This window comes from Notechis scutatus, chromosome 4, assembly GCF_049901735.1.
Source record: "Notechis scutatus isolate UNSWTSFEM ecotype Mainland chromosome 4, rNotScu1.2, whole genome shotgun sequence".
Lineage (NCBI taxonomy): Eukaryota > Metazoa > Chordata > Lepidosauria > Squamata > Elapidae > Notechis > Notechis scutatus.
In genome coordinates this window covers 52,993,054-53,019,452 of record NC_142012.1, presented here as the reverse complement: position 1 = coordinate 53,019,452, position 26,399 = coordinate 52,993,054, and the positions used below count along the sequence as shown (strand labels likewise).

General features: G+C 46.8%; 1 protein-coding gene across 1 annotated transcript in view; it reads right to left on the bottom strand.

The window, feature by feature from the left end:
* The window catches only part of BEND4 (BEN domain containing 4), a 31,769-nt gene that overhangs the window by 5,311 nt on the left and 59 nt on the right, over positions 1–26,399 (bottom strand). The window contains 4 exon segments of the mRNA XM_087965811.1: positions 3,490–3,581; positions 6,089–6,655; positions 25,839–26,349; positions 26,351–26,399. The exon segment at positions 26,351–26,399 is cut by the window's right edge and continues 59 nt beyond it. Of these exon segments, the coding sequence (XP_087821937.1) occupies positions 3,490–3,581; positions 6,089–6,655; positions 25,839–26,349; positions 26,351–26,392 (1,212 nt within the window). The 5' untranslated portion in view covers positions 26,393–26,399.

The window sequence follows — 26,399 nt, the reverse complement described above, 5'->3', positions numbered from 1 at the left end:
CTGGCAGTCGGAAGGCATGAATGAAAATTATTTAATTGCACAACGTCTAGACAGACTTAACCATAGTTTCAATTGGGGAAAATGGGACCATTCTAAACCGGGCCAAGTCCAAAAAAGGCCAGGAAATTTCTCGAAGTCTGGCAAATCAGTGAACAATAGACACTAGACATAAACAACATTACAGATTACAGATGAATAGCGTTGGAAGGGACCTTGTGGGTCATTTAGTCCAACCCCCTGCTCAGAAATGTAGGGTCTCCTGCTTGGGCAGAGGGTTGGACTAGATGACCTATAAGGTCCCTTCCAACTCTGAGTATCTGTTATCTGTTATTTGACTACCCTACATTATTTCTGACCAATAGCAGCCCAGTCTCTTCTTGAAAGCTTCCACAACTTCCGAAGGCAACTTCTGTTCCAGGGTTTGATTGTTCTCACTGTCAGAAAATTTCTCCTTGTTTCCAGGTTGAATCTCTCCTTGTTCACTTTCCATCCATTATTCCTTGTCTGGCCTTTGGGTGCTTTGGAAAATAGCTTGATCCCTTCCTCTCTGGGGCAGCCCCTCAAATATTGGAAGTCTGCTATTGTGTCTCCCCTGGTCCTTCTCTTCACTAGACTAGCCATATCCCAGTTCCTGCAACCATTCTTCAGATAGATAGATAGATAGATAGATAGATAGATAGATAGATAGATAGATAGATAGATAGATAGATGGATGGATGGATGGATGGATGGATGGATGGATGGATGGATGGATGGATGCGTGGGTGGGTGGATGGATGGATGGATGGATGGATGATAGATAGAACGAGCAGAATACAGACTAACAGAGTTGGAAGGGACCTTGTAGGTCATCTAGTCCAACCCCCACTCAAGCAGGATACCCTTCATCATTCCTGACAGATAACAATCCAGTCTCTTCTTGAAAGCCTCCAGTGATAAAGCTCCCACAACTTCCAAGAAAAAGCTGTTCCATTGGTTGATTGTTCTCACTGTCAGAAAAAAAATCTCCTTATTTCCAGGTTGAATCTCTCCTTGATCAGTTTCCATCCATTATTCCTTGTCTGGCCTTCAGGTGCTTTAGAAAATAGCTTGACCCCTTCCTCTCTGGGGCAGCCCCTCAAATATTGGAAGACTGCTCTCCTGTCTTCTCTTCTCTTCTCTTCTCTTCACTAGAAGAGAACACTAGAACATCTGTAGACTATGCAGAAGAAACAATCAACCAGCCCAAAAGAGAACCAAAAAAAAAAGACTCCAGCATTTCTCCACCACGAATCAGCATGCAGATCAGCATAGATTTAACTCCAAGGTTAACATCAGATCAACTATCAAGTCAACAAGAATCAAGAAACTACCAAAGAGCCATCAGTAAACAGCCCAACTAAAAAGATCTCTAAGCCCATCTCCACCAACACAGACAGGGCAAGCTACCAGAATATAAACTTAGAGCAAACCACACTCCTGACTAGCACTGATGATATTACCCAGCTGGGCCATGAAAGGTCTGCAAGAAAACCAGCAAGCTCAGAGAGCTCCAAGGGCCCCCTCATTTCAACCCTGAGCTATATTCCTTTATTGATATAGTATAATTACTTTGGTGAATGTTATCACAATTGTGGGGGAAAATTGCTCCCTGTTTTCCTGGTGAATGTAGCTACAACCACCCAACTCTTATTTTATTCAATGAGCATAGAACATAATGTAATAGGGATGGAAGGGACCTTGGAGGTCTTCTAGTCAACCCCCTGCTTGAGCAGAAGACTTTATTTCTTATTTTTATAAACAACTCGAGGCGGCCAATGCACCTATGGCAAATATATTTAATTTATGCGATAAACGAATTAGATAAATGTATTGTTATTTAGCTAACTTATGCGCAGATCATCTCACCAGAACCGACTCTAAGCAGCTTACGGACATTCAATTAAAATGCACACTCAAACATTGAAACAAGAAGGAAGGACTGTGCATTTAAACTTTGATCAATATATAAAAGGAGAAAGACCACTATAGGCATCATCACAAAATCTCCAGAACTGTAAAGCCTTCAAACTGGAAATTTGGCACATATCTTCCTCTTGGCTTCTAGGTGCTCGCTAAGAAAGGATTGTTCGAAATGACCATCAGAGCATTAGTATTTCCTATATTATTCTTATTATTAACAGGCTCTGATGCTAAGGAGTTCTACTCCCCCTCCCCACCTGAAACGAAATCTCTTCCAAATGCAAAACCCAAGCGGAGGAGAGGAGTTTAAGTTTCAGTTTCACAGCACCAAGCAGCTTTAGTACAGAACAGTTGAGCTAAGCCACGCCCAGGCTCCTTGCTGTCTCCTTCTTGCTCAGACAGCAAATACTTTTTCAGTTTCCAAACAGCCCTCAACTCTCTCACACACTGAACAGGACACTAGCCAGATGAATACCGATGGATGCTGGTAGGCAGATTTTTTTTTTCTTATTTTCCTCCCCAAAATCTAAGCCCATCACAGTTTCGTAGCGAAGCACGGGTATCAAGCTAGTAAACTAATAAAGGCTGTCCTATCTATATGTCATGCTTCGGACGCCTGGCTCATAAAAGTCCCTTTATATTTTTCCTGAATTTATTCTGCATGAAACTGGTCTTGAGGTTAGCGCAAGATTTAGGCCAAACTGTCAACAGAGAAGTTAGTTTAGCAGCAATATAAATCTTATTGTTGAAACAACTTTGGAAGATCACTGTTTCTTGGTAAGAGATAATAAATCTGATCTAATTATGAACGACACCATTCAAATCATATCTCCCTCTCTGTCCCTCTCTGTCCCTCCCTCCCTCTGTCTCTCTGTATCCATCATATATGTGTGTGTGTGTGTGTGTGTGTGATCCATCCTATCTCTGTCTCTCTCTCTCTTCCTCCCTCCCTCTGTCTCTCTCTGTATCCATCATATATATATGATTCATCCTATCTCTCTCCCTCCCTCCCTCCCTCCCTTTCTCCCTCCCTCTTTCCCTCCCATCTTGTTTTGAGCTCAATTATTGTTTAATATATGCACAGCAACCCCATTAACACTTAACACAACACTGCACCTCCCACAGAATAGCACAGGTTCTGGCAAGCAACATTCTTTGGATGCAACCAAGTTTTGCAACAGTACGCCATCCACGATGCGCTCAGCCCAAAGAAGAATGATGCTAGCTAAAGGGACAAAGGCTTGCAAAAGAGAAGAAGGCCCTTTTTGAACATAAGCACGCACGCTGCTTAATGTGAAGGTTTAACAGGGTTGGAAGGCACCGTGTGGGTCATCTAGTCCAACCCAAGCAGGAGACCCTACGCCATTTCTGACAGGTGGCACTCCAGTTAAGTCTCCAGGGATAGCCGTGAGAAATAAGAAGGTGAGTTCAACTTTGTTTAAACAAGTGAAACTCATCCATCAAGGACCGGCTCATTTTTTTTCCAGAGAGCTCATATGGACCAAACCTGTCTCCTGGTACCCCCCTCTTATCCCCATGGAGACCTACCTCTGCCGGCTGCTCCACCGCCTGAGGCATCATCAGTTGATTGTGATGCTGAAGGACCATCTTCAAATAGTCTAAAACAGTTTGGCACGGCACTGCAAAAAACAAGGGACATTCCCACGATCACACCCATGCTTATTCGATGAAGAACAAAACTTAGTAAAGCCAGGATCCCCAATCCGGAAGGAAGGAAGGAAGGAAGGAAGGAAGGAAGGAAGGAAGGAAGGAAGGAAGGAAGGAAGGAAGGAAGGAAGGAAGGAAGGAAGGAAGGAATTGGAGATGGGAGGTGAAAGGAAAGAAGGAATTAGAGATGAGAGTTTGAAGGGAGGAAGGAGAGGAAGGAGAGATGGAGGGTCAAGGGAAGAGAAGGGAAAGAGAGGAGAAGGAAGGAAATAGTGATGGGAGAGTTAATGGAAGGACAGAGGGAAAGGGAGGAGAAGGAAGGAAGGAGAGATGGGAGGGTTAAAGGAAGGGAAGAGAAAGGGAGGAGAAGGAAGGAAGAAGAAAGGAATTAGTGATCGGAGGTGGAAGGAAGGAAGGAATTAGAGATGGGAGATTGAAGGAAGGAAGGAGAGATGGAGGGTGAAGGGAAGAATTATGGAGGGACAGAGGCAAAGGGAGGAGAAGGAAGGAAGGAATTAGAGATGGGAGGGTTAAGGGAAGGGAAAGGGAGGAGAAGGAAGGAAGGAATTAGAGATGGGAGGGTTAATGGAAGGAAGGAATTAGAGATGGGAGGTGGAAGGAAGGAAGAAGGGAAGGAAGGAAGGAAGGAAGGAAGGAAAGAAGGAGAGATGGGAGGGTGAAGGGAAGAGAAGGGAAAGAGGAGAAGGGAGGAAGGAAGCAATGGGAGAGTTAATGGAAGTGCAGAGGCAAAGGGAGGAGAAGGAAGGAAGGAGAGATGGGAGGGTTAAGGGGAGGGAAGGGAAAGGGAGGAGATGGAAAGAAGGAATTAGAGATGGGAGATTGAAGGAAGGAAGGAGAGATGGAGGGTGAAGAGAAGAGAAGGGAAAGAGAGGAGAAGGAAGGAAATAGTGATGGGAGAGTTATGGAAGTGGCTCACTTAACAACCGTGGCAAGAAGGGTGGGTGCAACCCACTTCACCATTGTCTGGCTTAGCAATGGAAGTCTGGGGGCTCCACTGCAGTTGTAAGTCGAGGAGTATCTGTACAGGTAGTCCTCGACTTACGACCACCATTGAGCCTTTGTTGCTAAGTGAAATATTTGTTAAGTGAATTTATTCCCATGTGTCGACCTTTCTCCCCATAGTTGTTAAGTGGATCACTGCAGTTGTTAAATCAGAACACGGTTGTTAAGCAAACCCAGATTTCCCCATTGACTGCCTGTCAGAAGGTCAGCAAAAGGGGGAATCGCCGCAATCGTCATAAATGTGAGACCATCCCCAAGTGTCTCAGTTTTGATCCTGTGACTGTGGGGATGCTACAACAGCCGTTTGATAAACGGCCAAAACTTTGTGGTAACTTCGAACAGCCGCCAAGATGGCTGTTGTAAGTCGAGGACTGCCTGTGTAGCTACATTGCTTCGCTCTATTCCCCCTTCTACTCCTCCTTTGGATCAGAAAAGGCTTCGGGGAGTTCTTTGTTCAGGGGTGGGCTCCAAAAATTTTAGCAACTGGTTCTCTGCCCAGTTGCCGGATGGGCATGTCAGCCTCCTTGCAATACCATGGTGGGGGAGGGGAGAGTTTTCACCCTCCCCGGGCTTCTGAGGCTTTCCTTGAGCCTCCGGGAGAGCAAAAATGGCCTCCCCGGGCTCCGGAGGCTCTCTGAAGGCCGGAAGCAGGCCCATAACTTCTGGCCTTTGGGAACTTCTGGGAAGCCCATTTGTCACCCTCCCCAGGCTCCGAAGGCTTTCCTTGGGCCTCTGGGAGGGTGAAAATGGCCTCCCCGGGCTCCGGAGGCTCTCTGAAGGCCGGAAACAGGCCAATGGTGGGATTCAAATAATTTAACAACCGGTTCTCTGACCTAATGACCAGCTGGGTAGGCGTGGCTGGGTGGTCATGTGACTGGATGGGCGTGGCCATCTCGACATCAGACTGTCACTCATCTTGGTTCCTTGTCATTAACAGCTTCTTTCTGGCAGTTCTGCTTTGTTATTCAATTATTTCTTCAAAGTGCTGAACTCCAACAGGGGAGTATTTCCTTCCAACAGCAGTGTAAAAAGCTTAAAACAACCCTTCCCCTTTAAGAAAATGAAGCCCCAGCAAAGTACCAGCAAAAGAAAAAAAAACCTCTGGAGCTCAGGCGATAGTAAGTTTGGGCGTGCTGCCAAGAACCTTTAGCTGTTTTAAGGATTAACCGAGAGGCAGTTTCTGTAAGCAGGGCAATAAAGATTAGGCTAGAAACAACACCAGAATATTTCCTCCCTGCCTTCCTTAAAGGATTAGCCCTGTAAACTGGAAAAAAAACAAAAGAAGATTTCTTCCAATAACTGATTCTCCAAACTGCTCAGAAAGTTAACAACCGGTTCTCACGAATAGGTGCGAACTGGTTGAATCCCACCACTGAAACAGGCCCATTTCCGTTGATCACCTGAAGGTGATTCATCCTATCTGGAAATCTCAAGTCAATCGCGTCCGTTTTTTTACCTGGAATGCTCTCCAACTTTCTCCGGAGTTCTTCATTTTCTTGTTGCAATGAAATGACCTCCTGCTCCAACTCCTGGCATCGAGGACAGTAGCCTTCCTCCTCCTCCTCCTCCTCCTCTGGAAGTGTGGAAGACGACGGGTGGCCGTGGGACTCCGACGTCGCTGGAGAAGCCCATCCCCCCAACGTGTGAACCGGAGAGGTGGAGAGGGGCTCCATGTCGGCCAAAGGGCCAAAATCCCCAGCTGAGGAGGCGTGGTTTTGCGTGGTGAAACCTCCAGAAAGCAAATAGTTTTGGAGGGAATCGGTGAAGACCCTCAGGAAAGCCGATGTCTGCTGCTTCTTCTGCATGTACTGCAATTCCAGGTCGAAGTGTTCGGAAGTCTGGCTGTGGGCCATTTTGCCAAGTTGGCAGTGCTCCGGCCTCTCGTTAAAAGCTGGGCTCTCTTGTTTCACGCAGGATGGCAGTGGCGCAGGGCGGGGGTTGTCCAGGAGTTTCCCGCCGCAGTTTAAAAGACTGAGGACTCGGCTGCACTGCTGGGCAAAAGCATCCAAAATCAAACGGCTCTCTGAAAGAGAAAAGGGAGATATCAATGCCAGTGCCCAAACTGGGATCACAGAATGTTGCAAAAGCCGTCGCAATAGCATTTGGACTTCTATGCCGCTTCGTGGTGCTTCACAGCCCTCTCTACGCCATTTACAGAGACACTGTCTTGCCCACAATGAACTGGGTCCTCATTTTATCGACTTTGGAAGGACGGAAGTCAACACTGTGCTGGTCAGGACTGAACTGCTGGCAGTTGGCAGAATTAGCCTGCAATACTGCATTCTAACCACTGCACGAAGGAAAGGGAAGGGAAGGAAATGAAAAGGAATGACATGAAATGAAAAGGAAGGAAATGAAAACTAAAGAAAGGAAGGAAGGAAAGAAAGAATGAAAAGGAAGGAAATGTAAATGAAAAGGAAGGAAGGAGGGAGGGAAGTAGAAAAAGAGGGAGGAAGTAAAGGAAAGAAGGAAGGAAGGAATGAAAAGGAAGGAAATGTAAATGAAAAGGAAGGAGGAAGAGAGAGAAGGTGGAGGGAGGAAGTAAAGAAGGGAAGGAAAGAAAGAAAGAAAGAAAGAATGAAAAGGAAATGTAAATGAAAAGGAAGGAGGGAGAGAGAGAAGGAAGGAGTAAAGAAATGAAGGAAGGTCTTGCAATAGCCCTTAGACTTATATATAGCTTCACAGTGCTTTGCCATTCTCTCTAAGCAGTTTACAAAGTCAGCCTCTTGCCCCCAATAATCTGGGTCCTCATTTGGGGAAAGGAGGACCTTGGGATCTTTGGTGCCCTCTTGAGCATGGTGGTTTCCTCACAGACATTTCATGACCTAACTAGGCAACAGCATCAGTGCTAGGAATGAAGGAGAAGGAGTAAAGGAGGGGCAGGAGGACCATGAAATCCTTAGTGCATTCCTGAGTTTGGTGGGTTTTTTTTTCCTGCAGACGTTTTGTGTTAACATCATCCGCAGGGCAATTTCCACCCCATTCCCCATCGCAGCACTGACGGTGATACTTAGCTGGGTCGTGAAACGTCTGCCAGAAACCCACCAACCTCAGAGCGCACCAAGGATCCCAATAAGCTTTCATGGAAATCATGGCTCTAAGGAAAAACACCCAGTGGTGGGATTCAGCCAGTTCGCACCAGTTCACCAGAACCGGTTGTTAACTTTCTGAGCAGTTTGGTGAACTGGTTGTTGGAAGAAATCATCAGGGCAGAGAACTGGTTGTTGAATTATTTGAATCCCACCACTGAAAACACCCCAAACAGCAGATGCGCACATGCACACGCACACACCACCTATCCCCCCCTCTCCATCACACACACATTGACTGTGAGAAAATCACAAAACACAACTGGAGAAAGTAAACAAAAGCTTTATTATTAAGCTTTTGCAAAAGAGAATTCTGCTAGCAGAAAACATCTCCAGGAAAGCTGGGGTTTTATATACAAGTTCAAATATGCAGTGTCTGCCCCTTACCTGGGTTCACAATCTATCCAACTACGTATCTCCTTGCGCCACACCCATCGCATACCACCTGTTTCCCTTTCTTTGGAAACCACCCTTGTCCTCATGGCATCTTCCTGTTAAAGTTCTTCTGAACACAATGGATCATTAACCAGTTTCCATTCAGGTCAGAATGACTCTAGCATCTCTTACATTAATTCTCAAGCCAAAACTGTACAAACCCGCACTCCAGCCAAGGAACATGACATTTTACTTCAGAACATAACAACATAACAAGTTACAAAACATAATTTGTTTGTTAGATACAGTTCTATATAACAAATAATCATTCTAGAAGGTCACATCTTAAACAAAAATGGAGTCCCTTTGGTTCTATGCTTTCTTAGGTGTAACAGGCAAATATATATTTTATTTCCACATATAACACTGACACAAAGGACTCCACAAGCATTCTGATTAGACGATAAGAGAGTCATGAAAATTTAAATGGCAGCTCCAGCTTTGATGCCGCACTGCCTTCCCCTCATTATTCCCTATTTAGCTTTTGAAAAAATACCAGCGGATGATATTGATTGGAACTTTGTAATTCAAATCCGCGTGCCATTTTTTTGGGTTTTTTTCCCCCTTCATTCCTTTTAATCCTATAATCAGATCCGAGACCTGAAGCTGTATGCACCCTCTGCATTTTAATCAGGATTATCCTAACTTGGCAGGAATTCGTTCTCCCTTTGTCTCCTCTCTTTATCTGCTCCATCCAGTTAATGAAGCTGAGATAGGAACAGAGGTTTGAAATATTGTACGCCCTTGGCTGGGGTATTACAATTTTTTTTCTCTCCCCTATGAAAGATCACTTCTGGCACTGCCAATAAAGACAGAAACAATCTCTTGCATTAACAGAATCAAAAAAATAAAAAATCCAGTGGAAACAAAACACCAAATTAGAAGTAAATGCTGTTGCCATGTGGATTGTTTTTTTCTTTTTATTTCGCTCCCCCCTTCCCCCATTATGTATCTGTTATGAATGATAATGATATAATTTTGAGGGGCAGATGGATCTGTGAAAGAAGGCAGGGAGAAAGATTATTTATTATTGATCCAGTTCGCAGTTTATATAGCGTGGTGCAATTTGCATAAACTGTACGGGCTGCAAGACAGGAAGAAAGACAGATCCAAGGAAAAAAAATAAGCGCATATTTTAATATAAACGGGTTGATGGCCTTCCCGTCGTTACCAAAACTGAGAGACGCACCGATCTGGGGAGGGGCTGTTGTTTTTGCTGAGCGTCTAAACAGAAGTTCTTACAAGTGTGGCTCTGAAAGGATAAGGACTAGAGCCTTAAAGAATCATTGAAAGGCTACAGCTGGCTGGGGAATTCTGGGAGTTGAAGTCCATGTTGCTTCTCCTCCTCCTCCTCCTCCTCCTTTTCCTTCTCCTCCTCCTCCTCTCTTCTCTCCTCCTCCTCTCCTCCTCCTCTTCCCTCCTCCTCCTCCTTCTCCTCCTCCTCTCCCTCCTCCTCTCTCTCCTCCTCCTCCTTCTCTCCTCTCCTCCTCCTCCTCTCCTCCTCCTCTCCTCTTCCTCTCCTCCTCCTTCCTCTCCTCCTCCTCCTCCTCTCCTCCTCCTCTCTCCTCCTCCTCCTCCTCCTTCTCCTTCTCTCTCTCCTCCTCTCCTCTCCTCCTCCTCCTTCTCCTTCCTCCTCCTCCTCCTCCCTCCTCCTCCTCCTCCTTCTCCTCCTTTCCTCCTCCTCCTCCTTCCCTCCTCTCTTCTCCTCTTCCTCCTCCTTTCCTTCTCCTCCTCCTCCTCTCCTTCCCTCCTCCTCCTCCTTGAATATATGTTTTATTGATACATTTTCCTTTTAAAGAGCATTAAAAAAAAGTCCACCTCTATCTGAACAAGTGTGTTGTCAGGGGGCAATTCGTTTGAAGTAAAGATATACAAACCATCACCAAAGTCATCCTAACAATCTTAATAAACCCATCGCAACCCAATTCCGGGAGTTGACGTCCCTGCTTCTGAAAGGTGCCAAGATTGGGATGCCCTGAACTAGAGAATAAGGGGCCAGCCATAATCTCTCAGCCTAAACCAACTCTGTGTGTTTGTGTATTTGTGTTTGTGTGTTAGATTACTCTGAGTTATTGGAGTGAACTGTTTTACCCACAGCCGAGCCACTGATTCTCATCATTTGTCTTCCCTGGTGTGTATTTATTTTCTTTTTCTTTTGCGCCAGATCTGAATACGGGATACTTTGCATGCAAAGCATGACACGGCCACGAAGCAGAGAGAGAGAGAGAGAGAGAGAGAAGGAGAGAGAGTGTGTGTGTCTTTTCTTGGCTCTCCAGCCCTTCCCCGTCTCCAGGCAGACAATCCAGATGACAATGCAGTAAATTTGAATTGTCACAAGGGATTCAGGATCGCTATTGATATCCCGGAGTCGCTGGGCTGATCAGACAGAGAAGGACCTACGATGCATTATTGCAAAAAAAATATGCAAGGCTTGATGGATCTCCATGCAGAAAGCGAACACAGGAAATCAAGGAGAAAGTCACCCCAATTGTTATGATGTATCGTGTAGTAGTGCTATGGCCAGGGCAAAGAGCTATTTTGGGCTTTTTTTTCTTCCATCCCACAGACAATAGGAAGGAGAGAGAGAGATTCAGGATCACCTCTTGCCCCTCGATGGCTCTTTGACCGATAGGGTGAATCAACTGAACATATGGAGAATTTATCGCCCTCCCTGGTCCCGTCACAATCAGAATTGGAGGCTGGCTTCTTGATGTAAGTCCCAGGCAGATAGAGGATATAAATATGAAGGAACCCTACAAAATGTATATCACGGAATCAACAACAGTGTTGTGGCGCCGGCCCCTCCATCAGATGGATCAGAGGAAGAGGAGGAGGAGGAGGAGGCATGGGAGTAGAGTTTTTATGTGGAGTTTTTTGATGACATAGAGAGACAGAGAGACAGAGAGACAGAGACAGAGACAGAGACAGAGAGAGAGAGAGAGAGAGAGAGGGAACCTGGGCCATCCATCAGCCCTCAGATGGAGAGTCAACAGCCACCAGGTCTGGAGGTGGCTGATGAGGAACAGGAAGAACAGTGCCTGACATGCAGATGAACAGAAGGCAGAGGAGAGGAGAGCAGAGGAAATCTATAGGCTGGTCCCTGGGATGGAAGAGCCACCGCTGCTAGTGAGGCCCCACCCTAGCTCTGGAGAATAAAAGGCAGGGGATGTAGATGAATAGGTGTGGCAGACAACTATTCATCTTCCTGCCGGACAGACTTATTAGCCTGCGGTGTGTGTGAGAGAGAGAAAGAGAGAGGGGGGGGGCAGAACCTGGGCCATCCGTCAGCCCGCAGAAGGAGAATCAACAGCCCCCAGGTCTGGAGGTGGCTGATGAGGAAGAGGAGGAACAGCTGCGTCCAGTGCCTAACATGTGGATGCGCAGAAGGCAGAGGAGAGGAGAGCAGAGGAAATCTATAGGCTGGTCCTTGGGATGGAAGAGCCACTGCTGCTAGCGAAGCCCCACCCTAGCTCTGGGGATAAAAGGCAGGGGGCAAAGATAAATAGATGTGGCAGACTTGTCAGCCTGTATTGAGAGAGAAACTTTTTTGCCGGGGCTCCTGGGGCTCCGAATAAAGAAATATTTGAGTTCACTTGAGAGAGTTTGTCGTGTTTGGGAAGCTGGGTCAGAACACACATAATCTGTAGCCTTAGATGAAAAGCTGAATAGTACAACCTGTCAGGGTAGATGTTTGGAGGAACTGGATCTCCAAGTCAATTTCCATTCCAAAGGCTGCAGGGAGCCAGGATGAGGGGTGGGATTCAAATTCGGTGAGGATGGGAGATGAATCTGGGGTGGAGGTGAACCAGAGGGGAATGAGAATCCCACTGTTCTCATTTCTAACCTGCCCTGAAGGCAGGACCAGAAGCAACGGATGGAAACCAATCAAGGAGAGAAGAACTTGGGAGAAACTTCCTGACAGTGAGAACAATTAACCAGTGGAACAACTGGCCTCCAGAAGTTGTAAATGCTCCAACACTGGAAGTTTTTAGAAAGAGATTGGACAACTATTTGTCTGAAATGGGGTAGGGTTTCCTGCCTAAGCAGGGGGTTGGACTAGAAGACCTCCAATGTCCCTTCCGACTCTGTTATTCTGTTTTTCTGTTCTATCCTTAACTCTTTGCCAAAATCACCCATTTTAAGGCACAACCTTGGCTCTTGCCCAAAGTTTACCTCTTCTTAGGATTTTCCATTTCCATCTGGAAGTTCTGCCAAGCCAAGCCAAGCCAAAACACCACAATTAATTGGGCTGCAACTAATTGCTCTAAATAAGGGGGCGTCCAACCATGGCAATAACAGTAGTCATTTCAACATTCAGCTGAAGGGCTGATTCTGTTTTCCAAAATCCCTTTACGTGTTTCTTGCCACACATTTTTCTATACCTTCATGTGGTGGTTTGCCGGCAGCCTGTGCAGACGGCAGCAGAATCGGACAGTGGGGAAGAACAGGGACCAGTCCAGGAGTCCGGGGAGGAGTTGGACGAGGGTCCTGCATCCAATACAGCAGGGGTTGCCAACCTTTTGGACCTCAGGGACCACCAAACTCATAATTTTAAATCCCGGGGACCACTAATATGAATTTTGACTGATGGTGGCTTGCTGACATTGGTGGGAGAGAGAGAGAGATATCTGATCTAACCTCTCTCTCTCCCTCCCTCCCTCTCTCTCATACCCACCCACCCACCCACACACCCCCCACACACAAACACACAGAGGCAGGGATGGGATTCAAATTTCTTAACAACTGGTTCTTGGGCGTAGCCTAATTTGTCAGGCAAAGCAGGCAGGCAGATTGAGTTGCTCACTTACCACCCAGTCACATGACCAACTGGCCATGCCTACCCAGCCAGAGAACCGGTGGTTAAACAATTTGCAGCCCACCACTGCGCAAAGCTCATTTAACCACAGAAATTTGGAGCTCGAGGATTCCCCGTGCTACATTCTCCAGGTACACCTGACTGGTACAACTCGAGTGAGAGATGGGAGTTGTAGTACCCCAGAAGGCATCAAACCCAGGCGCCCATCCTCCAACAATCTGCATTCCATCACCCCTTCCACGCAGTTAAAAGTCTTCTGAAGGACATTTGGTTTCTATTTTTACGGGCGCTGTAACAATCTCATAATCTCTTCTTTCCGCCCAAATGATCAGGATTTGCTTGAGGATGTTAAAGTGAAATGCACATAATTGCAAATTTGCTTATGTTATTCATAGGGGCCTAGACCAAGGGAGGGGGCAAAAAAACACTAACGGTAGGTACCTGACAATTTATAGGGCTGGGAGAAGGAGTGGGGGGAAAAAAATCAACATTTGAACAGTTTCTTTTGTGCTCTCGTGTTCCATTATTTAAATGAAAACTATTTTTCTTTATTTATTTTTTTAGAGCAGCAGCCAGGGAGAAAAAAACCCTCAATTGTCAAAGAGAACAAGAACAAACTTATGCAAATATGCAGTAGATACTGAAATTTGTATGGAATCTGAAGGCATCTAACCCCCTCAAAATGGCAACATGCATATTGTCTATTCTATTCTATTCTATTCTATTCTATTCTATTCTATTCTATTCTATTCTATTCTATTCTATTCCTATTTCCTTCTCTATTCTATTCTTTTTCCTTATTCTATTCTATTCTATTCTATTCTTCATTCTTCTATTCTATTCTATTTTATTCTATTCCCTTCCCTATATTCTTTTTCCTTCTTCTATTCTATTCTTCATTCTTCTGTTCTATCTATTCTATTCTATTCTATTCTATTCTTTTCCTTATTCTATTCTATTCTATTCTATTCTATTCTATTCTTCATTCTTCTATTCTATTCTATTTTATTCTATTCCCTTCCCTATATTCTTTTTCCTTCTTCTATTCTATTCTTCATTCTTCTGTTCTATTCTATTCTATTCTATTCTATTCTATTCTATTCTATTCTATTCTATTCTATTCTATTCTATTCTATTCTATTCTATTCTATTCTATTCTATTCTATTCTTCATTCTTCTATTCTATTTTATTCTATTCCCTTCCCTATATTCTTTTTCCTTCTTCTATTCTATTCTTCATTCTTCTATTCTATTCTATTCTATTCTATTCTATTCTACGTGGACCCCATCTTTTTTGTGGCAGCCCCTCAAATATTGGAAGGCTGCTATCCTGTCTCCCCGGTCCTTCTCTTCCCTAGACTAGCCAGGCCCAGTTCCTACAATAGTTCATCGTATGTTTTATCCTCCAGTCCCCTCATCATCCTGGTTGCTCTTCTCTGCCTTTTTTTCTAGAGTCCCAAATCTTGTTTAAATCGTGGTGACCAAAACTGGATGCAGTACTCTAGGTGTGGTCTTACTAAGGCTTTATTAGTTAGTACCTCCCTTGATCTCAATTGAATCCCTCTGTTGATGCAATTTAGGATTACATTGACTATACAAGACAGAAGCAGAGTACTGAGACTCTAGAAAGAGTGCAGAGAAGAGCAACCAAGATGATGAGGGGACTGGAGGCTGAAACATATGAAGAACGGTTACAGGAACTGGGCATGGCTAGTCCAGAGAAGAGAAGGACCAGGGGAGACAGGAGAGCAGTGTTCCCAATATTCGAGGGGCTGCCCCAGAGAGGAGGGAGTCAAGCTATTTTTCAAAGCACCTCTAGGCCAAACAAGGAACAATGGATGGAAACTGATCAAGGAGAGATTCAACCTGGAAATAAGGAGAGATTTCCTGACAGTGAGAAGCTTTTGCCTTCAGAAGTTGTGGGAGCTTCATCACTTAAGACTTTCAAGAGACCTGCATATACTAAATTTCTCCACACAGAATGTGGCACCCACAAACCCTGTAGGAATTGGATGGAAAGTGCCATTTAAAATAATAATAATAATAATAATAATAATAATAATAATAATAATAATAATAATAATAATAATAATAATAATAATAATAATAATAATAATAATAATACAATAAAAACAAACCATTTATTAAAAAAAGAGAAGGCAAAAGGAACTTTTTATCATCTAGGGTGGACATGCGATAAAGCAAAAAAAAAATAAAAAATTGGAGCATGATCCCTATTTTAATACTGAAAATGGAGATAAAGGTGAAACCAGAATATTTTTTTTCCCTGTTGGGCCTAATGGAAAAAGACTTGGAGAAAAAGTTTGGAACTTTGACACTATATATGTCGACAGCAGCAAGATTATTGTATTCCCAAAAATGGAAGGACCCTTTGATTCCTACCACGGAAGAACGGTTGCAGAAGATGGTGGAGTTGGTTGAAAACTGACCATTTTGATGAAAGGAAAGAAGAGAAGGACTGTTTGTTTCCATATGGAAACCGCTTCTGAACTTGGTGCTTGGAGCAGACAAGATTGAAGCTTGGATTTTGGGTTTCACCCATTCGATAGATCGATCCTTATAGAAATGGCTCGTTTATATTATTATGAAAAAAAGCATAAAGTTGTGGCTTGATATTAACGCCCGATTTTACTGCGACAGAAAGAGTCGGAAGTCAAGATTTCTGTTTCTTTCTTTTTTTTATTCTTCCTCACTTTTCTTCCCCCTCTTCCTCCCCACTGTTTTCCTGTTTATTTTCCTATTTTATATCTTATAACTCAAGAGGGAGAGGGAGGGAGAGAGAGGGGGAGGAGAGGGGGAGAGAGGAGAGGGAGGAAGGAAGAGGGAGAGAGAGGGAGAGGGTGGAGGAAGGGAGAGAGGAGGAGGGAGAGAGGAGAGGGAGGGAGGAGAAAGGGAGAAGGAAAGAGAGAGGGAGGGAGAAGGAGTGAGAGAGAGAGGGAGGGAGGGAGAGATGGAGTGAGAGGGAGGGAGGGAGAGAGGAGAGAGAAAGAGCGAGAGAGGAGAGGGAGGGAGAGGGAGAGGAGGGAGAGAGAGAGGGAGAGAGGAGGGAGGGAGGGAGGGAGAAAGAGGGAGGGAGAGAGAGAAGGAGAGGGAGGGAGGGAGAGGGAGAAAGGGAGAGGGAGAGAGAGGAGCAAGAGAGGAGAAGGAGGGAGGGAGAGATGGAGCGAGAGGGAGGGAGAGAGGTTGAGAGAGGGAGGAAGGAAGGGAGAAAGAGGGAGAGAGAGACAGAGAGAAGGCAGATCTCTGGATGAACCAAACTACTTTCTCCTCCTGTTAATTTGAAAGATTTAAACCCATCTCAGAATTGGGCTCCAGATCCAATTCGGCTCCGATCGTGGCCTGCCACCTTCTGCCTGTTTACTCCAAGCTGGCTGTTTTCTTGGACCCTTCGTTGATAAAATGGTGTGTGTGTGTGTGTGTGTGTGTCTATCTCTCTCTCTGTGTGTGTGCAGTGATTTGTGGTGGCAAACAAAGGCAATCATGCCTGCCTAGCGCATATTATAACAGGCGTCCTTTCAGCTCAGCTCGACAGAAAGTAATTAGAATGCTTTTAATGTCCAGAAGACGACGGCTGATAGGCTGTCACAGATGTGCAGATTTATGAATATTTATATGGTGGTTTATAGCTGACACTTTTATCAGTTGAGGAAGATAAAATATCAGCCTGACTCAAAAGCTCGACAGTCAGGTTAATAAAATCTCATTAAAGAGAATGACCTATGCAATTATATAGGATTTATTGTAATTCATTTTTGATTGTAGCCTGCTTAAAGATGCAATTTCCAATTTCCTGGTGCCAATTTTAGGCTTGCATATCAAAACGAAGGGAGACCTAAGGCCGAGTAGGGAAGAAGAAGGAAGGAAGGAAGGAAAATAGAATGGTGTTTTTCACATTTCAGAAAGATTCTGTCTAAAAAGAAGGGGAAAATATTTTGACCATCTTGCATGGCAATTAAGTCCTTCAAGGCTCAAAAGACATTTACTCCAGCATTATACAAAAAAACAATGTGCAGAGTTATGCTTGGGGATTTTTCATTATTATTATTATTATTAGTCTGTTTTCTGCAATTATGCTGAATTGAGGTTCTCTCTATGTCATGGAAACAAGTCACTGGGAAGACAGGTGTCATTCTGAGAGCTTTCCACCCCCCCCTTTTTTTCCTCAGTTCACAGGAAAAATAGCTTCATGTTCTCTTCCAAATGATTGGGTTGCAGGAGAGGAGAGGAAAAGCAATAAACAGAAGAAGGCGGGGCAAGAAGAAGAGGAAGGAGGAGGAGAAAAAAGAAGAGGAGGAGGAAGAGGAAGAAGAGGAAAGAGGGAGGAGCAGGAGGAAGAGGAGGAGGATGAAAAGAAGAAGGAGAAGGAGGAAGAGGAAGGAAAAGAAGGAGGAGAAAGAGGAAGAGGAAGAAGAGAAAAAGGAAGAGCAGGAGCAGGAAGAGGAGGAAGAGGAGGAAGAGGAGGAAGAGGAGGAGGAGGAAGAGGAGGTGGAGGCAAAGAAGGAGCAGGAGGAAGAGGAGGAATTAAAAGAGGAGGAGGAAATGAAGGAGGAGCAGGATGAAGAGGAGGAGCAGGAGGGAGGAGGAAAAGAAGGAGAAGGAGAAGGAGGAAGAGGAGGGAAAAAAGGAGGAGGAAGAGGAAGAAAAGAGGAGAAGCAGGAAGAGGAGGAGGAGGAAGAGGAGAAGGAAAAGGAGGAGAAGGAGCAGGAGGAAGACAAGGATGAGGAAAAGAAGGAGAAACAGGAGGAAGAGGAGGAGGTGGAGGAAAAGAAGGATCAGGAGGAAGAGGAGGAGGAAAAGAAGGAGGAGAAAGAGGAAGAGGAAGAAGAGAAAAAAGGAGGAGGAGGAGGAGGAGGAGCAGGAGCAGGCAGAGGAGGAGGAGGAAAAGAAGGAGGAGGAGCAGGAGGAAGAGGAGGTGGTGAAGGAAAAGAAGGAGGAGGAGAAGAAGAAGAGGAAGAAGACTAACTAGTGCTAATATGGTCTCCACAAAAAGATTAAGGATGAAATTTTGTTTGCTTTTAAATCCATGAAGAGTTCCTTCTGGGGAGCTTTTGTTTGGGATCACATTTCTTGAGGTCTCCCAAATGTAAGGACACAAGACCATCCTGGAAGAATGCCTGGCCTACAATAAACTATAAATTGTTTTTGTTTTCATTATTGTCTCTTGATATATTTTGACAAGGAGAAGTTCTCAAGATCTTCCCAATTTGGTTACCTCAAAGCCCTTTCAGGTGAGAATGACAGTCATGGCAAGATCTGAACTCTGGCAAACCTCCGAAGTTCGAAAAGCGCAGAGCTGGCGGCAGACTCGGACAGTGAGGAGGTTGGGGAGGAACATGGGCCAGTCCTGGAGTCTGGGGAAGGTTCTGCGTCAGAGGCAGAGATGGGGCCAGGGCCGTCTGACAGTTATCAGCTGCCTTCGGAGTCGAGATCAGTGGGGAAGAAGAACGGCTGGAGCCTGTTCCCAGTGTGCGTATGCACAGAGCTGCCAGAAGAAGGGAACAGCTAAGGAACAAGGGTCGACTCAGGAGTAAAGGCTCAGGTGGATGGTGAACGGCCCCTCCCAGAGAGAATAAAGAGGAGCAAAAGGGGAGTGGTGTCTGCAGGAGACAATTAGTTCAATTCATTTGGGTGAAGATCTGTTCCTGACTCCTTGCCAAGTAATTGCTGCTACAGTGTGGTGTTTGGAAGCTATCAGCCTGGCAGCTCCCCAAGCCTGATGAAGGTCTGTAATTGGGAAATCTCTTGAGAGACTGTTGGCCGGGACTTTGCTGGAGAGGAATTCACTGTAAACTAAATAAAAAGGGGTTTATCGGGACATGGAGTTAGCTTCACACTGTTGGGGAAGCCTAGGTTACAACAGATGTGGCCAAAAACTTTGAAAGGAGGAATAGCGGTCCAGGTCTTAAAAGTGGAATCTCCAAAGGGAAGGAAGAAGAGGGATGCTTGAATGTGTGTGTGGTTGCAAGGAAGCTCTTTTCTGGCGTTGGAACACTAATAGTTTAATTACAAGGTAAATCAACAGCAAAAGATGTCCGGGCAACATACAGACCCAAGCAAACCTGAGTTGGTACCAGGGATGGTCTTGTTCTGACCCAAACATCGTTCCAAGGAAACAAACACAAAACAGAGGTAACAACAAAACCTTTTAATGATTCTTTATGAATTCCGTTCCTTCACGGTTAAATGGCTGTTTCAGACTAATTGTCTCTGATAATAACGAGCCTTACCAAGGTGGTGCAAGGCTGCCAAGAACACTAGATAAAGTTGCCAAGGAATATTTCAAACACAAAGAGTCTCCAAACACAAACTAAAAGAGTCCAAACGTCCACCAGGCTCGAGTGCAAAAACTTCTTTGCTTCCTGCAAAGAACTCCAGTTTCTCAGCTGGCTTTTATCCCTTATGGGAGGGGCCATCACCTTGCAGCCTTACTACCGAGTCGCCCATGCTACTGCAGCTGCTCTTTCCTTCGAGCAGCCCTGCGCAGACGTGCACTGGGCACAGGCTCCTCAGGGACCTCTGCATCACTGTTGCCAGACTCCACAGTCTCCGAAGGCAGCACCCCATTTCCTGATGGTCCTGGTCCCATCCCTGCCTCACACGCAGGCCCCTCACCTGAGTCCTCGCTCTCCGAGACCTCAGACGTCTACACCTGCTGTCGTTGAACCACAACAGGGCTTCAAAAAATTTAGCAACCAGTTCTCCGCTCGGTTGCTGGGAGGGCGTGGCCATGGTGGGTGTGGCCTAGTCATCTGCCTGCACCACAGTGTGTGTGTGTGGGGGGGGGTTTCATCCTCCCCTGGCTTTGGAGGCTTTCCTCAAGCTTCCGGGAGAGCAAAATGGGCTCCCCGGGCTCTGGAGGCTCTATGGAGGCCGGAAATGGGCCTATTTCCGGCCTTCTGGAACTTTCGGGAGGCCCAGTTTTTGCCCTCCCCAAGCCTACACACAGGCCCTGCACTTACTTGGGATCCAAAATGGAGGCTCTTGGGAGGGTGGGATAGGCAGGGCCAGCCAGTCATTGCAACCAGCAGTTCGGTGAACTGGATGTAAAATTAACATTCGGTTCTCCCGAACCGGTGTGAACCGGTAGCAAACACCACCCCCCCCCGGGATGTACCGGAAAAGAAGTAATAAAGATGTAAGGTGTTTTTGGAAAATTTAGTTCTGGAAAAGTACAGAAACCTTCCCCAAATCCACTGGATTAGAACACCGCTGAAGAATACAATGGATGTTCTAATATTCCCAGAACATTTTGTCCCTGAGATGAGAGTAGTTAGAGGAAGCCTTATTTAAATTCAACAGATCTCCTACGAAGAGATTGGAATTTTAATAGCAGAGGGATTATGTGTCTTGAATGTTCTCCAGATGCCTCCTATGTCAAAACATGGGGTAAGGCCTCCTCTTTCGTGGTGTGAAGGAAGATCCTTCTCCAGATATAAGGTTTTGCCCTCAAAAGGTGACCAGGGGCATCACCCAAAGGATGACAAGGTTAGTGGCATCACCCAAACTGCTGGGCTAATACCCCGTTTCCCTGAAAATACAACCTACCCTGAAAGTAAGTCCTGGCTTGATTTTTACATGTGCGCCCAATATAAGCCCTACCCCCAAAATAAGCCCTAATTAAGACCCCACCCACTCGAGAGTGGACGGGTGAAAAGTAAACTAGGGTGGGGATGGGTGGTAGGAGCTGCCCTACTACTTACCTTTGGACAGTTGTAGCTGGGCCTTACACACCTGCCTTGCGGGCCCATTTCTTCTGCAGTTGGCAAGGCTGGCAAGGCTTTCCTTGAAGGCCTCTGTAGCTGATAACAAACCTCTGGATCGATCCTGAGCTCTGTTATTGGCTGCAGAGGCCTTCAGGAAAGCCTTGCCGGCCACAGAAGAAGAAGAAGTTCCTGAGGGCCTCTGACAGTGAAAAGGAGGCCGGGGGTGAGGCATGAATGTGAGGTTAGTCAGTGGATGACATCCCCTGAAAATAAGACCTGGTGCCTTTTTTGGTGGCAAAAAAAATAAAATAAGACAAGGTCTTATTTTCAGGGTTATACAGTGGCAGTAATATTTGGGAACATCTAGCCCACTTCATTTGGTTCTCCACTTCTGCTGGCTTTCTCTTCTGGGAATCAGGGATAGCCTTGGTTTTCTCAGAAGGGGTAGATCTCAAATGTTAACCCCTCACACGAATGGTGTGAGATGGCTGCCACCGGTGAGCTGCGATGGGGTTAGAGGAGAAGGAAGGGCAGCTGTTTAGAAAGTTCAAGAACATCCGCAAGAAGTCTTCTAAACCTCCCCAGGGGAAGCAGCTCTGGGACTAAGGACAAGATGGCGCCACTGCTGACACCAATGACATCAACAAGGCAACACCCCAAGTACACAATAGGACCATATGGGTAGTGTGTCTGTCAGTGGACATAGCTAAAAGACAGAGCCCAAGCTTTGATTCATCTCGTGTGTCTTACTATCTCCTGCCTTCAAAGGGTTTTCTCACAATGCTTGCACGGAGACCAGGCGTGCCTGAGCACGAAAAACCAAGAGCGGAAGTCAACTTCATGGGACTGCCTGAAGAATTTTTCAATCTCCAGATTGGACCTACGTTAATAACCTTTTCCCACAGCCGAGATTTCTCTCCAAATCTTCCTCCTCTCTTGTAGGCAAGTCTGAAAATGGTGACCCACCAGAGACTACATCTGGATCTCCAAGTGTAGAGAGTCCAACAAAGAGCAAAATTAGGCACACGCTGTATCTGAGCTGCAAAGCCTCAGTTGGCCACTAGATGGTAGCAAAAAGGATAAACCCATCCCTCCCCAATACTTTGCTGCCATCTAGTGGTCACCTTGATAAGATTCCTCCAGTGAAGAACCGAAGCTAACTCAAACTTAAGTGAGCACATGTCTACTGCTGCTCCATCTCTACGTAAGGGACACTGGGGTTATGCTCGACACTGTAGTGCAATTCTTTCAGAGCTGCATCAGACCCGGGTTCAAGTTATCCCTCAGCCACGAAAGCTCACTGAAGAATTTTCTACCTGCCATTTTGTCCTCGCCCAGTCGAATCAAGGATGCTTTTTCAAGAGGCAACTGGACTTTCTTGGCTTTCTTTGAAGACGTTTCACTTCTCATCCGAGACGTTTCATTTTTAATCCCAGAAGCTTCTTCAGCTCCGACTGGATGGCGGGGAATGGAAGGATTTATATTCCTTGCAGACAGCTGGTCATTTGCATCTTTTTAGAGGGCCGTTGAGGCCACTTGGAGGTTTATATCTGTGTCCTCAGAGTTCCCTGAGTGGTGCAAATGGGTGTGGAGCCTTCTTGAATTGCTGAAAGGAGCTGTGTTGTAGAATGGAGATAAATGATGTTGTATCCTTTCCCCGTCTGTGGAGTGAGGGCTGCTCAATTTTGACATAGATGGGCCTCTTTGACCCCTCTTTCAAACCAGCTGTCAAAGAGGCCATCTTTGTCCAAATTGAACAGCCCTCTCTCCACAGAGGGGGAAAGGATACATTATCTATCTGCACTCTACAACACACCATCCTTTCAGCAGTTCCAAGAAGGCTCCACACCCATTTGCACTACTTAGGTGACCCCAAGGACACTGCGAGGTGAGGCTCCATTCAAAATCCAAGAAAGATATAAACCTCCAAGTGGCCTCGATTGGCTTTCTAAAAGGATGCAAATGACCAAAGAGTATAAACCTTTCCATTCCCCACCATCCATTCCCCAGACAAACCTCCAAGTGGCCTCGATGACCCTCTAATAGGATGCAAATGACCAGCTGTCTGCAAGGAGTATAAATCCTTCCATTCCCCACCATCCAGTCAGAGCTGAAGAAGCTTCTTGGAGGAGAAGCAAAATGTCTTCAAAGGAAACCAACAAAGTCCAGTTGCCTCTTGAAAAAACACCTTTGGGACAACCATGGCCTGGAGGACTGAGAATCTCCATCGATTTATGCCCAATCTACTTCCACAAAGAATTTTTATTGCAGGGGGTGGGGGAAAATGGAGAAGGAAGCTGCTGTTTAAGCTCAGCTTCTTGACCCAAAGTCAATGCTAGAGATATTATGTAGACATGCAAACTCTTTGATTTATGGATGGCTAAGGATTTTTATACAGCTGCCTTTTTCCAAGAAGGAGCAACTGCCCAAGCCGTGGATTGCTACCTCCTATGAACTAAGATCTTCCCAGTTGAGTGTAGAAACTTGGATCTCCTAAAGGGAAGAGAGAGAGCAAGGCTAATACAGCTTAGACAATTGATGTCAGCCAATGGACACATGCTGGCCGAGGGAATCCTGGTAGTTTGCAGTCCGTGGATCTTGAAGTTGCTGAGGTTGACAAGCCCTGCTCTACGTCTACGGGAAGGGATAAAAAGAGAAGAAGGCCCATACCATAAGAAGATCTGAAGATCTTCAGGAAGACACGTGATCTTCATGTCGTTGTTGTTAGTTGCGAAGTCGTGTCCGACCCATCGCGACCCCATGGACAACGTTCCTCCAGGCCTTCCTGTCCTCTACCATCTTCTAGAGTTCATTCAAGCTCATGCCGACTGCTTCAATGACTCCACCCAGCCTCCTCCTCCTCTGCCGTCCCCTTCTTCTTCTATTGCCCTCCATCTTTCCTAGCATTAGGCTCTTCTCCAGCAAGTCTTTCCTTCTCATGAGGTAGCCAAAGTATTTGAGTTTCATCTTCAGGATCTGGCCTTCTAAAGAGCAGTCAGGGTTGATCTCCTCTAGGATTCACCGGTTGGATCACCTTGCAGTCCAAGGTGTCAACTCATAAAATATTTCTCTGGTCTTTTTAGAATTGCCAACAAAAAGGGAGGGGGGAGCAGTGCGGCAGCTTGCAATCCAAAACTGCATTCCATAAATGTTTTCAAAAATAGTAACTAGGTGACTGAAGTTTCTGCCATGCAAAATTCTAACTGGAGAGCATGATTGATGACTCTGGGCTATGGAGGTGTCCCATTGGAGAATATTAATTACGATATACACCCAGGGGATGGGGGGAAAACCAGGGTCAAAGGTAACAATGAATTATGTGTCTTAGAGTTGGCTGCACCCAGGCACTGCCGGCATGTTCACTCCCAATAAATCCTTTTGGAGTTTTGGAAGTTTGGCTTGAGACTCAGGATTTAATTGGGGGTAACTGCTGGAATCCTAACACAAGGTACTCGCAGGAGTCTTCTCCTCCAGCTTCAGAGTTCAAAGAACCTCCATTCTTTGGCACTCAGCCTTCCTTATGGTCCAACTTTCCCAGCCATACATTGCAACTGGGGAAACCATGGTGTCATGCCCCTGGTGGAGACTGACTCTGAGGGAGAGGAGGAACAGCCAACAGGGAGTGGAAGTGTGGCTCCAGAGGTTGTGGAGGAGGCTGGGGAAGGGCAGAGGCCGGCTGGGCAGTCAGAAGGGGACCCAGGCCCATCCTTTCTCCATCCTAGGGCACACAGGGAGGAGAGAATAAGGGAGAGACTGGTCTACTGGGGAGGAGAGGGCCTTGATCCTCTTCATGGGCTGCAGTTGTGACAACTGAATAAGAGGACGGACATGCGTATGGGCAAGGGCTGGAAACAAAATGTGATGACCCAGGGTGGGATACAAAATAAACACAGTCATAAAAATACAGGTGAAGCCCCTTTTATTTCTTCACTTTGCTTCCAAGCTCCAAATATCCTTGACTGGGACAAAAAACTCCCACACAAGCAGTTAACAGAAGGAGGAAATGCTGTTTAAATTATAAAGAGTAAAAAACAACACAAACCTGGCAAGATAAGGGCTGGAGGACGTCCACAGATAACAGAACACACACTGGGAAGGACGCCAAACTCAGAGAGGAACGACAGACTAGAGATATTTCCACGCTTTGTTTCCAGCGTTCACCCCTACACATGTCCGTCCTCTTATTCAGTTGTCACAGCTGCAGCCCATGAAGAGGATCAAGGCCCTCTCCTCCCGAATAGACCACATCTCTCCTTTATCCTCTCCTCCCTGCGTGTCCTAGGATGGAGAGGGGATGGGCCTGGGTCCTCCTCTGATTGCCCACCTGGCCTCTCCTCTTCCCCAGCCTCCTCCAGAACCTCCGGAGCCACCCTTCCACTCCCTGTCGGCTGTTCCTCCTCTCTCTCAGAGTCAGTCTCCACCAGGGGCATGACACATAGTCTTTAAGCACTCTTGTTGGCAGGGGGATGTCTCTGCTTTTGAGTAGGCTGTCTAGATTTGCGCTAGCTTTCCTCCCCAGGGGTCTTCATCGCTTGCTTGAATGTGACAGAAAAGGTCCATACGGGAGATTTACACGACCCCACCTGGATCTTCAGAAACTCCTGCCATAACCAAGGTGCAAATGCACTCCCCACCAGGCCAGAGGAAAAATCTGAAGCCACACCCTGACGTCACACAGGGGAGGCCTTCTCAATCAAGCCTTTCATTCCAATCAGAACAGAACTGGGACCTTAGAGGTCTTCTAGTCCAACCTCCCACTTCCAAAGGAAATGCACTTTGGTTGCTCCCAAGCAGCTTGGCTTTGCAAGGGAAACCGGGGATCCAACTGGCCACCATAGGAAGGTGTCCTCTACCCCGAATAATGGGGGGGGGGCTCCCACTCCACCCCACCCCCCCCGAAATCCCCAGGGGCTATTCTGGGAGGGCGAAACTTTGCAAGACCGGCCAGCCTTATTCTGCCACAGCCCCGATGCCCTCTGCACAAGCTCAGGTGCCTTTCCCCAGCTTTTTCTCGGTCGGGGAAAGGAGCCAGTCGCCTCCAGGCTATCCGAGAGCGAGAGGAGGGGCCTCGCCTTTTGTCCTGTGGAAAGCCCACCCACCCACCTGGCCCCCTTCCTCCACCCGCGGAGCCAAAGTTCTTACCTGCGCTCAGCTCCAGAGTCCCCTCGCCGCCGCCGCCACCGCCGCCGCTGCTGCTGCTCGGCGCCCCCTGGTGGTGGTGGTGGTGGTGGTGGTGATGATGATGTTGGCCGTACCTGGCCGAAGAGGAAGAGGAGGAAGAGGAGGAGGAGGAGGAAGAGGAGGTAGAAGAGGCTGCGGCAGCGGCAGCAGCCGGCGCCTGGGCTCCCAGTTGCGGGGCCGAACTCCGTGCCGGGGGTCCGTGGGAGGCGCGGAAGGGGCCGGGCGCCGGGTAGGGCAGCGGGGGAGGCTCCCCCAGAGCCGAGGAAGAGGAGGCGACGGCGGTCAGGGGCTGCGGTTGGAAGGGCCCGACGCCCCCCCGCACCTGCGGGATCTCCACCATGGTGGGCCGCTCGTAGCGCTTGCTGAGCGCCGGCCGACGCCCCCCGGGGAAGGTCTTGAGCGCGCTGTAGGGGCTGCGCTGCGGCGGCTGCTGGGGCTGCTGCGGGGGCTTGTAGAGCTTGCCCCCCGCTGGAGCCCTCCTCCACCGCCGCCTGCATGGCCTCCTCGCTCAGCATCCCGCAA